Below are 12536 nucleotides of genomic sequence, written 5' to 3' on the forward strand. Positions count from 1 at the left end.
TCTTCATGCGGCCCTGGTCTCCCCAGATGACAGGGACCTGGCAGCCACCAGACTACCCAAGAACACAATTCTCTTATTGTGATTAAAAGGTTGTTGGCAAAAAAAAACCCAAACCAAAACACAGAGAGAAAACAGGTTTTTCGCTTTTTTAGTTCAGTTTTAAATTCCAGGTTGAAAAAGGAAGACTAAGCCTTCCCCTGAGCAGTTCAGCCACCAGATTTCAATTCTAAAATCGCATCAGCATATTGGGAATTACAGGCTTGTGATTAACAGGTTGTCACTGAAACGCAGTTACCCCCAGGGAGAAGCAGGGTGACTATCAGCTCCCAGCACTGCTGCAGGAGGGGACACAGCAGCTGCCTGGACATGCCTGCAGCTCCTGTTTGGGAGCCCCTCAGGGGATGGATATGGACCATTTTCAAGAAGGCAGCTGAATTTCAGCCTTTTCCAGCAAGGTGATGCACAGACCCAGGTGGTCTGGCTCCCATGGGGCTCCGATGTCTGGCGTTCAACATCCGTGGATGCAGTGTTTGCACACCTCTGCTGTCTGCTCATGGCACCAAAGATGCCGCTCGGCAAGTGGAGAGATCATCTGGTCATGAAACTGGTTCAAAAATCAAGGTTGGAGGATGGGGAGGCAGCAGAGTGGACAGACAGCCCACGCGATTGCATAACTAATTTCCTTAAAAAAAAAACCAACAACCCACAAGCTATTAGGCCAAAAAGGGAATTCTCCTTCATACAACAAAGGAGGTAAATTTCTACAAACAGAACAAAGTAGATAAGGAACTACTGTCAAATATCCCAAGTAAATTGGCTGAAAACAATACACTGCCTTCTACATACAGCCTAGGAAACACCTAAGACAAAGCTTCAGACCTTTCCCTTCACCCACACTGTCAATAAATCAGGGCAAGGACAATCCCAGCCTGGCTCTCCCTCCACTCCTGCATAAGGTTCTGCTGAACTATAAAACCTGACTGATGTTTTATGCCATGTCCACCTCTCTGCACTGTTCAGGGTGGATTTTAAAGTTCTTGAGAGAGTCAAGAGGAAACAAAAGTAGTTTTCTGTGCGGGTGCTACCAACCACCGCACAAACAAGCAATCTTCCCCAGCATGTCTAGTGTCTCCAGGGTTCGCTTCCAATTCTCCTAACATGACTGTTATCTTGCACGCACACCCCAGAGGAATCCACGGTACATGATAAGCTGCAGCCAAGAGCAAAAATAAGGCTAAGAAGTCTCTTTCCACAGCCTGTGTAATGCTTCCCAGCAGAGCAGGACTCCCCCCCTTGCAGTTTGCAAAGCTGATCCCTGCTTGACTACTGTTTCTTGCAAAAACCACGTAGGCTGGCCCAAAATGCAGCTCCCAGTATCTCCAGATGAGTTGGAAGTGCAAGCTGCATACGGCACGTAGCAGCCAAGAACAGCCTGTCAAAATGAGACCGTTGCCTAAAGAAACCAGTAAGCAGTTACAAAACCAAACATCCATCAGGGAGGAGACGCACGCCACAGCCAGGAGATTTCAAACCCTTTCCTGTTGCCCAGTCCGTGGAGATGCCAGGGCTTCCCCACGGTGCTCTAGATACACACAGCACATGGGTTCTTCCAGTTCCTCAGCGAGGACGCCAGGAAGCTAACGACCAGGTGAATTTTGGAGATGAGTTTGTCCTCAGTCATCTTCATCTGACTGACAGCCACCGCCAGACAGATCACTGGGGTCATGGACACTGAGGTCGCTTGGTAGAAGCTTTGCAGGGAAACTGCAAAGACCGCAGCCTGCTACCTAATAAAGCCAGAACAGCAGGCTCAGACCTCCGTGGTCAGGGCACAATTTCTATTTATGTCGTATTTTGGGCAGCCCTACAATAACTTCAATATACTCAGCCACTAACTCACTGGTATGCAAACACATCGACAGTTTCGCTCCCTGGAGGTTTCTTTCCTCCAGCTAACATTGACTTTGAAGGCTCATCAGTCCGCTGTCACCTAAAATAGCTTAAGAGAGTCTTACTATAAAAGAAACCTGTGCTCTCAGCGTTAAGAGCATCACTTAATGCTTCAGAGTTTCATCCCTCTGGCTGGATCTAAACATTAATGAGCAAACTTGAAACAGTTACATGTCACACCTACATATTTTAATCCCTCTTCTCCCTTTGTAGATGTAAATGTTTATGAATTTTTAAATAGTTCCTGAAGTACGCAATGCTTCAAAACCTCCATATTAAAACTCTAGCACTACCTCCCTCAGAGTTCGTCCACTCTTTCCCATCCTTATCTTTCCAGTCCTCTGACCAGAAGGTGCCCAGACAAGGTTTCCAGTGCATGTTTTCAAGGATACAGGAAGAAATCTGAAAACAGTCACACTGTAGAAGCACTTTTTATTAGTTTATTAGTTTATTTAGTATCGCTAAATACTTTGCAATGAGAAGTGCCTTCATGGCCATGTGGAAAACCAGAAACGCAACACAGAGCAGAGCCGCTTGCAGGCCTTGGCAAAACGGGGGGGGGGGGGGGGGGGAAGGCAGATTTAAAGCAGAAAATTCAAGTTTATCAGTTTCCTGTGGTTTAGCCCCAGAGTCAGCAACTAAACAGCACAGAGCCGATCACTCATTCCCCCCACCCCACTGGGATGGGGGAAAAATTGGAAGAGTAAAAGTAAGAAAACTTGTGAGCTGAAATAAGAAGAGTTTAATAATTAAAATAAAACAGTAATAGTAACAACAACAACAACAATATAATGAAAAGGAAAATAAGAGACACATGAAACCCGGGGCGGGAATAACCATCCAACCAAGTGATGCAACCACTCACCACCTGCCAACCAACATCACCAGTCCCTGAGACACGATCACTCCATCCCCCCAACTCCCCCAGGTAATATACTGGGCATGACATCATATGATATGGAATATTGCCCTGGCCAGCCCAGATCGGCTGTCTCATCTGTCCCCCTCCCAAGCCCCTGGCAGAGGATAGGAAGCTGGAAAAGTCCTTGACCAGTATAAGCACCACCTAGCAACACTTAGCACCTACTTAGCAACTACTTAGCAACAACTAAGACATCAGTGTGCCATCAACACTATGCCCACACTAAATCCAAAACACACCACACCAGCTAGAGTGAAGAAAACTAACTCCATCCCAGCCAAAACCATGACAGTTCTTAATCTAAACCCCACTCTTCTGCATCCTGAGGTTTGTAAATCCCTGCAGACCAGATAAACAACCAAGCAGATCACTGCTGCATCACCTGAAAAACAGCTTAGCCAGAAAGAAAGGTGATGTGCACGAAACGTACCACTTGAGCCTCGGCTCCTTTGAGCCAAGATAAAATCACGATGGTCAATTAAACCTAGTCCAGAATTATTATCTCCAAACAGCCTCAAATCAGTTTATGTCTTGATTCAGTGATGTGTTAAGAACTAAGGACCTGTGAACTCCACCAGGAAGCATTGCTTGCTCTGGGCCATCACAATACTAGAAAAGCACTTGAAATATGGAGGTTTTGAAGATGACGACTCTCTGCCTTGGGTAGCAGGCTGCCACTGTGAGCAAGGAGAAGGTTTGCCAGCTTTGTGCAGAACTGGAGCCATAAAGGAGCAACCTGCCTTACCAGCATCAGCCCTTGATGAAGCATTGTAGTTCCCAGCTGCGTACACAGGAAATATTGCAGCCATGTCACTCCATTTTTATCAGGAAGTGTATCTAGGTCAAAACAAGCAGGGGCACCTGCAAACCAGACTGATGAGACACATGGATGCTCAATCAAGCTCTTCAGATTTACAAAGTTATCAGAGATGCTGGCACAGAGTAGGAGACATCACATCAACCGGCATACTCATCAAGCCAAAGGGGACCTGAAAGCAGAGAAGGGCTTCTGCTTCTTCTGCAGCTTCTTGCTGCCTGGCTGGGTAACATGGGGACCTGCTTGATGGAAAATCCTTTTTTATAAGGGAACATACGGGGAAAACGGGCAACATTTCCTCTCTAAGGAGAAATGACAGCTGGCCTTGGGCCCAGGATCAGCTGCAGCCCACCTTCAGGTGCTCTTCAAGTAATTGTGCGCCAACATTACTCCATTGTTAAAGCAATAATGGAATTTTTTTTGTTTTCCCGCTTAAAAAAAAAGCCACCTTTTGGCCACAAATCATCTACAAAGAGTCACCTCTATGCAATTACCCCCATCCAGGCGTTGTGCAGCCTGGCCACCCCTCATGCCCATGGCCCCAGTGCCGATGTGGGGCAGTCCAGGGCTTTGTGGTGCCTGGACCGCTGGAGGTTGGGAGCAGAGAGGAAGAGGAGGGAGGAGAACCAGTGCCTGGAGCCATCCTGCAGCCCGGCCCCTCCACAGCTCCTCCTCTGCTGCCATCTTGGGAGAGGCGGGGAGGGAGGCGCCATGTTGAGCATGGCAGGGCAGGAAGGTGAGAGTTGCCATCTTGAGTGTGGCAAGGCGCCCGCAGCGGGCTCTGCGGCAGCCCAGAGACACACCAGACAAGAGAGTTGACTGAAAACGTATTCATTGTTTAAACAAGAAAACACTCATCTTCAAGCCTCGGGGCGTGCGTGGGGCTGGGGTGGTGTCGCCCAGCGATGGCCCACCTCAAACCATGCCGGTTGAGCGCAAGGTGTTGCTGCAAGGCCCCGGGCAGAGGCGTGGGCACTCTGTGTGCCACAGCCCACGCTCGCTGGGTCTCCAACACGTTGGTGGTGAATCCCAGTGAGGGACTGGGCTGCAGCTACCACCACCTAATGAGCATCCTCTGCCCAAGGAAGCCATCTCCTTGTGGTTCCCTTTGGTGTTCACCTGGGAGGAGGAAAGAGAAAGGAGGAAAAAAAATTCAAGAAAAGGGAAACCCACCACCAACCACACTCCAGGACAGCTTCTGCGGGCACTCCGTGGTTTCCCACCACCCAGGGCAAGACCAGGAGCATGGAGGCTGCCATCCCCAAAAAGAGACCCCAGCCTGGAGGGCACAGCACCCACCTCACCTGGCTCCTTCCAGCACTGCCTGCAGCGATTTCTTCAGAGCTGCATTGCTCTGATCCAGAGCAGCAGCCAGACGGCTCCGGTGGGCTGGGGTGACCTGGGATGGAGAGGAACAAGGTGCTCAGAGAGCTGCACTGCCAGGAGCCCACCCAAGACCCCTGGGCCCACGTCCTGGGTCAGCTGCAGCCCTGGCTGACAGCTCACCAGCTGATCTGCAGGACCCCAGCCTGGTCTTATTCACCTGGCTTTGGTACAGGGTGAGCACGGCCGTCACCAGCTTGGCGTAATTCAGCGACATGGCAAAGGCTGGGGCCTGCCGGCACAGGGTCAGGACCAGGAGATCAAAGAGCTCGGGGGGCAGCACCTCCTGGAAGAGAGCCATGAGTGGGGAGGAGAGCTTGTCCTTGCTCCAGCGCTGATGGAGCTGGCAAGGAAACCTGGGGGGACAAGGGGGTCCCCCTCACCTGCCGCCCCAGCACAGCCTGCAGCACTGGCAGGAGCTTCTCTGACAAAGGCACCTCCAGGACCTGGCTGCAAAGGACAGTGAAGAGGAGGTGTGATGCTTGCATGGTCTCACTGGTGCTCCTGAGCGGCAGAGCCAGCCGGAGCCTTCGAGGCCGGCATGACGGCCAAAGCACAGCTGTGGCCCCTGTAATCTCTTACCTTAGCACGAGTCTCACACAGTCTGGCTCCAGGCACTCCTCCACAAGCTCGCACACCAGCTTGATCTGCTCAGCACCTGAAGGGCAAAGCAGAATGGGGAAGAGCCTCCGAAGGCTGACAAATCTACAGGACATGCCTAACCCTTCCTGGCACCCCTTCACACAGGGGTACATCCTAGTCAGGACACACAGAAGCTATGCAGTGCCCCCCTTCCACCCGTCAGGATAATCAAGATTCCTTTGCCCATCTGTAGCAAGTGTTTAATTAGCACCAGTCCCTAGGAAAAGGGGATGCTACTGTGCCAGGAATTCAAGCAGGACCCTCTTCTCGTGCCACCTGGGGCAGTTTTGGCCCCAGCATTAGGGGCTGTCAGGAATCCTTGAGTCCATGGAAGGATGGCATCTGTTCTTAGGGAGAGCTGAGGCTGGAAACCAGCTTGGCCTCCCTCTCAACCTCAGGCATCTGTACACCCATCTCCCACCCTAACTCTCAAGCGTTCACCTGCCCAGATAAAACTTGCACCACCCCTCTGTGGCTCCTAACACACATTTTGGTGAAAAATGCCTCCCAGCAGACAGCACCCTGCAGCTGGGGCTTCCCTTCCTGCTGGATGCAGCCCACCATCCCTGCCCAGCTCCCTCAGCTGCTCCCAGAACAAGCTGGGCCTCCTGTGAGCCCATCGCACCTTCCCCCGGCTCCCGCAGGACCGCGGCCACCAGGACTCGACAGAAGGGCTGGGAATACTTGGAGCAAAACGAAGCGAGGGCAGTCATGAGGTGGCGGGAGGGTGGCTGGGTGAGGGACAGGACCTGCGGGCAGAAAAAGGCAGGAGATGGGGATGGCGGTGAGGGAAACGGGGTGCAGGAAACCTCTGGCCCCAGCACTTACTCGCCTGAGAAAGAGCTGTTCTGCCAGGATGGCCGCACTGGTGTAGCTGAGGTCGGGGGTGAGAGCCAGCAGCCAGCTGCAGAAACACACCAGGAGGTGCTCTGGGCACGCAGAGAGCTGGAGGAAGGAGCACAGCCCCTCAAGCTGGGGATGGCAGAGGGGACAGGGACGTTAGGGACAGCAGCAGGCCCTCCGTGGCACTGGCGGTTTCAACGAAGACACTTAGGCTCACCTGGCTGGGAGAGCAGCTGTTCAGGATGTGCAGCTCGGGCGGGATGCTCAGCTCTGAGGGCTGGAAGGAAACACTGTCCTTGAGTAATACACCAACCCACAAAACACAGCTCCAGGGCTTTTCTCTTCCCTACCGCCCCCCCGACACTGACCCCTCAAGCAGGCTGCCCATCATACAGCAGATCCCTGCGAGGTGGAGGCAGGTATTAGTACCTGAGCCCAGAGGAGGTGATAGCAGGGCTTTTTATCCCCTTCCAGTCACCCCTGTGAAACCCACCTCCTCTCCCACCCTTCCAGAGGCCCCGGCACTAGCCTGTTCAGACCGCTTACATTGGACGACTTCTGCAGCAGCATTTTCAGCCTCGGTCCATGCACCTGTGGAAAATGAGGTAAAGGAAGAGAAATCAGATCGCAGAGGCTCACTGGCTGGAAGGGGAAAGCAATCTCTGCCTGGTACCTGGAGAAAGGACTGGACCTCTGCTGCCAGCCCTGCCTGGGAGATCTTCTTGGGCTCCCCGGCTGCACCCTGCTGGGAGCTTTCCGGCACAGCTTCAGCCAGGCTCTGAGCAGATCTGTCTCCTGAAGTATCCCCAGGCACCTCCTCTTCCACCCCTGCCACATCCCCACGCTCCTGGGCTCCCAGGGAATCAAACGCTGCCTCCTCCAGCAGCAACCTCTTCCCCTCTCTCTCCACATCCAACTCCAGGCTCTCCTCCGACACTTTCTTGCGCTTCCCACCTTGAAGCACAGTGTCAGCCACGTCTCCAGCAGCACCAGGCTGCTTGCTGAAGAACCAGTTCGGTTTTCTTAGCCCCTCTGGTCTGTTCTGGGCAATTTTCTGGCACAGACACCTAAGCTGCTGCTGGCATGTGGAAGACAAGGGAACAGGAGGTGGGGAGCACCCCTCTCCCCTCGGTCCCTGCTGGAGCAGATCCCCTAGCGTCCGCACCCAGGGATCCACATGGGAATCCTGCTCCACAGCCTGGAGCAGCCGGCTGAGGCAGCCCCCCGGCACCACGGCTTGCATCACGAGGAGCAGGGAGAAGAGGTTTCTCTGGCACACAACGGGGAGCAGCAGCAGACGTGGTTTGCTGGAAAACAGGAGAAAAGGGAGAGGCAACGCATCAGAGCATATCTCCGAATCCTTATTGCCAACCTGCCCCGTGAAGCAGGGTCTAACCAGACTAGGAAGCAAGAGGAAGCAGCAAACACCTTCACCAGCTTTTGCAGACTCGAGCTGGAAGACTGGTTGGTCCCTGCTACGATACGGACTTCGCGTATGGACTGTTGCACCAGGGGCAAGAGGATGCACGGTGCCAAACCTCCAACAAAACACCAAGTTTTGGAAACAGGGCCGACTCACACAGCCAGGGCCCCCTCCGGTCCCTCCAGCGTGGGTTCCTCGGCGCACAGGGCTGTAGTGAAGGCGTGCCAGGGAAACGCCTGCCCTGGTCCCTCGTGGGCCTGGACCCGCTGCAGCATTCGGAAGGCAGCCAGCGTCCCGGAGGAGCCAGAGGCAAGCGCATGGAGCAGGAGGCGGCATGGCTTGTCGAAGCTCTGCAGCCAGGGCAGGGGCTGGGGCTCCATCGCTGCACTGGGGGGCTTCACAGACACCTACAAGAAAACTGGGGAGAGCCTTCTGTGGGTCACACCGAGAAGGGTGCAGGGAGGACTGGCACACCCAGGACCCAGCCAGCGTGTTCTGGAGCAAACCCCGGGGTCCTCCCCCACCAGCTGCAGTTTTGGGGGCTGCCCTTACCTGCACACAGCGGGGTCCATGGTCATCCTCACCACCCGAGGATGTAGAAGCATTACCGGGGATTATAGCCGGGCCAGAGGACCGGAGGCTCCTCTGAGCCCTCTAAACCCACCTGGCCCACAGCTCCCCCATCACCAGCTCAACGCTCCCCCCGCTGCCCTCCCTGGGGACGCCCAGAGGGAAAACCCCAGAAGCGCTGCTGGCGGTGGTCCCCCTGCCCCACTGCAGCCCCCTCTGGGAACAGAGCAGCCCTGACCCCCCCGGGGCCCGCAGCCACCCGGCCGTGCACCGCCCCGGTTATTACCGTGCCCCGGGTCTCCGCTCCCGCCCCCCGGGGCGGCCCGCAGCGGGCAGGCACTCACACACCGCGGGGAGCGGAGGGGAGGGGGCCCGCTGTGCCCCCAACCCCAGGACCACCCGGGACCAGGGTACCCCGCGCCACCCCCGGTCCCGCCACCGCACGCCTCTTCCGGGCCCGCCCCCTGGAGAAAGCGCGCCCCGTATGCAAATCAACCCCGCCTACGCAAAAAATTTATGCATTATGCAAATCAACCCTTAAAGCGAAACCCTAACAGTTCCAGCCCCCGGGGGGGGGCTGGCGTATCCCCCCCCCCGAAGAAGAGTCCCCAGGCAGAGTTATTTTAAATGGCCCATTTTATTTCCTAATATCCAGATTTGGTTAAAAGCAGTTTAAAACAATGTCCCCCTCAGCTGCCCAGCTCCCCCCACATCACCCCTACATGTATAAAACCAGACCCCATCCCAGACCCCATCTCAGCTCCCAGGAGGTCTCCCCATGGGCGCCAAGCGCTGCACTGCCAAGGAAGTGTGGGCAAGGAAAGGGGGGTGCTGTGCCCCAGTGCCCCGAGACCCCTGCAGCTCAGTCACCACCACCCCAACCCCAGCTTCCTGGGGGGAGCAGGGATGTGAGACCTGCCAGGGGTTCAGCCATCGACATGGGGAGGCTGATAAATACCAGCCAGACTATTTCCCCATCCCACCCCTGCAACACCCTCCATGCCCAGAGCCACCCCAATGCCAGGAGCAGCAGAACACAATAAAAGCGGATGTTTCTCCCTTCCAGAAGACCTTTCCTTGCCACCAACAGCACCCAGGCCCAGGGGGGCATCCCATGGCTTAGTCGGAGTCGCTGAAGTCGGTGAAGAGCATCTCGCGGCCGTAACGTGAGTACCGAAAGTCCGTGTCCATCAGGGCCAGGGTGAGAGCCCACTCGAGCATGCAGACCTCCTCCTCCTCCTCATCAGAGCTCTCTGAGGGAGTAGGGCTGAACTCCTGCAGCACAGGAGAGAGAATGAGCCCCTGGCCTCCAGCCGCATTGCACGGCCACGCAGTGCCTCAGCCCCCCAGGACATGCCACCCCACTTACGATGGGCATCCTCGGCCGCTGCCGTCTGCGCTGCGACGGCCGGCCAGCGGGCAGCTCGTGCAGGTAAATGCAGTCTGACTTGAACGGGCAGCGGCCGTGGTTCCGGACAAAAAACTTGCACCTGATTTTCCTGTGGGATTCAGAGCACAGTTGCGAGTGCAGCTCCCAGAGCAGCCCAGAGCCCGCAGCCCTGCAGCACCAAGCACTCACCCTGTCCGCGCCTTGAAGGTTTCAATGAGCTTCGCCTTCTCACTCGCCTCCGAGACCCAGTATTTGTGGGGGATGTAGTAACTGGAGGTGACACGGCACTCTGGGCAGGCCCTGGTGAAGGTAATGGGTGCAGGTGGGTTTCCCAGAGAGGGAGCAGGGAGCATGGGCTGAGCACCCACAACCCATGAGACCCCCATCGGCTCCCTCATCCAGCATCCCTGTCCCCATCACAGCTCCCAAGCGCCTGTTCCTGAAGGAAAGTCACTCCAACCTCAAAGCTGCATCACCAGACCCAAGGAAGGATTTCAGGGTGCAGGAGTGACAGTGACCATCCTGCCATGTCCCCACAGCCCCACTCACTTGATGACCACGCTCTGGAATTCCCGGCTTCGACGCCACTTGCGGATGCAGCCCACGCAGTACGCGTGGCTGCAGTTCGGGAGGATCCCAAAGAGCCGCTCCTCTGGCAGTGGCTTCTCATAAACCCGGTCCATGCAGATGCCGCACACCACGGCCTCGCTCCGGGCCCTCAGCACCGCGGTGGGGACCAGGGCTGCCGCAGCACCCTGCTCCGTGGGGACCTGTGAGCAGAGCAGCACAGCATTGCAACCCCCTGGCTCCATCACTGCCCCAGCCAAGGGGACCAATGTGGGGTGACAGGGACTGCCCAGCCACAGGAGACCCCCAAGCCCACCTCCACAGGGTCAGTCCGTGTCGCTGTCTCCACCGCTGCCTCTCTGGGGTTAGAATTTGGACCCCGTCCCAGCCTTTGAGGTTGGTAGCCTGCAGGCAGGAGAGCTCTTAAGAGGGGAAAAACACACCCTGCCCCATCATCAAAGAGGCAGCCTGGCTGCTCAGAGGGCACAGGCTTAGCAGTTAAGGTCCCCACCTAAAAAACTGCTAGGAAAGCTTTTCACACACCCAGCAGTGCCCTACACAGGGTTGGAGGGAGGAGGATTTGGGGCAAGTGCAGACACATGCACAGGATGCTCCACCGTGACCACCCCAGTATCCTCAGCGCCCCAGTCCCTGGGCACCCTAGCACCTACCTGAGGCACCCTGAGCTTGTGCAAGGACAAACTCCCTGCCGATGGCCCCACGGGGGAGATTATCAGGTGCTGGGATGTTCTCCTTGTCTTTATCTTCCTCCACGCTTGGGAACTTGAAGGCCGCATGTGTCACGCTGGGGACAGGGCGGGCCGAGCTGTGCCAGGCTCCCAGCACACTGCCGGGCTCCGAGCCACGGTGGCCAGGGGGCACGGGGGGATAGCGGGTCCCCACTAGCTCCGGTTCCTCTCGGATGTGCTCGTAGCTGGAGGAGCCGAGGGACAGAAAGACAGAAGGTCCCGTCAGCCCAGCGTGGCACCTCCTGGGCTCCCAGCCCACCCTGGTGGCTTCAGGCCCCCTCCTCAGTGCCCCCTACCTGCACCGCTCTCCGTAGCTGCAAAGCCCGCTCTGGAAGTACCTGCAGATGTGGGCTGACTTTCTGTCGTGCGAGAAGCGGCAGTTCTGGCCCCATCGACAGGATCCGCGAGCAAAATTCCTGCAAGCCGGAGAAGCCACATGGCCGGGGTCAGAGCTCCCCCCCCCAGCCCCCTCCCCGGGTACCAGCTTCGCCTGGATGGGGCTGTATTTTCGGAGCCCCCGGGCTGGCGCCTGGGCTCCGGATCCCCGGCCAAGGACAAAGCGCAGCGGGCAGCCAGGGCTCTCCCTGCCCCTCCAGCCTTATCTCCTGGCTCACTGCAAAGCAAACGAAGCCCGGGGCTGGGCCGGCCGAGGGGGGTCGGGCAGCCGCTGCACATGGCTGGGGGCTCCCCCCGGGGCTGGGGAGCGGAGCACAGAGATAAGCCCGGGTTACGGAGGGCTGGGGTAGCCCCCGGCTCCCCGTGGGGGCATGGAAAGGGGCCGGAGTCCTCGGCTTGTGGCCGGAAGGAAGGGGGTGCCCGGCCGGGGTGCTGCGGGGGACCCCAAGCTCCGGAGAGGGGAGGGTCACACGGACGGACAGGCTTTGTCCCCTCCAGCCCCTCACTCTCCAGGGGAAACGGGCGGCGGGAGGTTGAAGGGCACCACAAACCACCCGCAGCGAGGGGCTCGCAGCCCACCTCCCCCAAAAGCTGCTCCCAGCCAACCCCCCCTCCCCTCCCCAAACCCTACCTGCACAGCGGCCTCAGGCACCCCCCTCGGGCCCTCAGCGCCCCAGACGCCAGCAGCGAGCCGGGCTCCATCTCCTCCCCTACAGCTAAGAGGGCTGGGCCGCCTCCAGGGCTATTTATGGCCTTGGATGGGCGAGTGGGAGCAGCCGGTCCCCTCCCAGGTAACCGTCACCTGCCCGGCAGGCACAGCGACTTAACCCTCGCCCTGCCGCTCCCCCCACCCCGGGGGGGACCGTCGGGGCTCTCTGTGCCCC

The 12536-nt window shown here is 57.0% G+C and overlaps 2 protein-coding genes across 6 annotated transcripts; both read right to left on the minus strand.

The window, feature by feature from the left end:
* Positions 1–2666: 2666 nt before the first annotated feature.
* On the minus strand, positions 2667–9005 carry FANCE (FA complementation group E). 5 transcript variants are annotated; one of them, XM_075115532.1, is made up of 12 exons: positions 8837–9005; positions 8137–8398; positions 7231–7864; positions 7104–7148; positions 6775–6834; positions 6543–6686; positions 6340–6463; positions 5655–5730; positions 5456–5522; positions 5233–5358; positions 4989–5088; positions 2667–4808 (listed from the first exon to the last, which is right to left on the minus strand). In XM_075115532.1, the coding sequence occupies exons 2-11, from the start codon at positions 8358–8360 to the stop codon at positions 4990–4992; spliced, it is 1599 nt and encodes a 532-aa protein (XP_074971633.1). In that variant the 5' UTR covers positions 8361–8398; positions 8837–9005; the 3' UTR covers positions 2667–4808; position 4989. The 5 variants fall into 5 exon arrangements, 4 of the variants coding, with proteins under 4 accessions (XP_074971633.1, XP_074971635.1, XP_074971634.1 ...); XM_075115533.1 differs by having other exon boundaries at positions 4505–4808; positions 4994–5088; XM_075115534.1 differs by lacking the exons at positions 8137–8398; positions 8837–9005 and adding an exon at positions 7986–8036.
* A 163-nt stretch (positions 9006–9168) lies between these two features.
* Positions 9169–12393, minus strand: LOC142067192 (putative E3 ubiquitin-protein ligase makorin-1). Its single transcript, XM_075115604.1, has 8 exons — positions 12284–12393; positions 11553–11672; positions 11179–11441; positions 10824–10912; positions 10490–10710; positions 10130–10240; positions 9920–10049; positions 9169–9825 (listed from the first exon to the last, which is right to left on the minus strand). The coding sequence occupies exons 1-8, from the start codon at positions 12352–12354 to the stop codon at positions 9670–9672; spliced, it is 1161 nt and encodes a 386-aa protein (XP_074971705.1). The 5' UTR covers positions 12355–12393; the 3' UTR covers positions 9169–9669.
* Between the last annotated feature and the right edge of the window lie 143 nt (positions 12394–12536).

The sequence above is a fragment of the Phalacrocorax aristotelis genome, chromosome 21, assembly GCF_949628215.1.
Source record: "Phalacrocorax aristotelis chromosome 21, bGulAri2.1, whole genome shotgun sequence".
NCBI classification, from domain to species: Eukaryota; Metazoa; Chordata; class Aves; order Suliformes; family Phalacrocoracidae; genus Phalacrocorax; species Phalacrocorax aristotelis.

Coding starts and splice junctions, on each gene's coding strand:
- FANCE (XM_075115532.1), bottom strand. CDS start 8,360: ATGGAGCCCCAGCCCCTGCCCTGGCTGCAGAGCTTCGACAAGCCATGC. Junction 7,149..7,230: donor AGGTCCAGTCCTTTCTCCAG/GTACCAGGCAGA, acceptor CATTTTCCACAG/GTGCATGGACCGAGGCTGAA. Junction 5,089..5,232: donor TCACCCTGTACCAAAGCCAG/GTGAATAAGACC, acceptor TCTCCATCCCAG/GTCACCCCAGCCCACCGGAG.
- LOC142067192 (XM_075115604.1), bottom strand. CDS start 12,354: ATGGAGCCCGGCTCGCTGCTGGCGTCTGGGGCGCTGAGGGCCCGAGGG. Junction 10,913..11,178: donor ACAAGCTCAGGGTGCCTCAG/GTAGGTGCTAGG, acceptor TCCTGCCTGCAG/GCTACCAACCTCAAAGGCTG. Junction 10,050..10,129: donor ACCTTCAAGGCGCGGACAGG/GTGAGTGCTTGG, acceptor TGAATCCCACAG/GAAAATCAGGTGCAAGTTTT.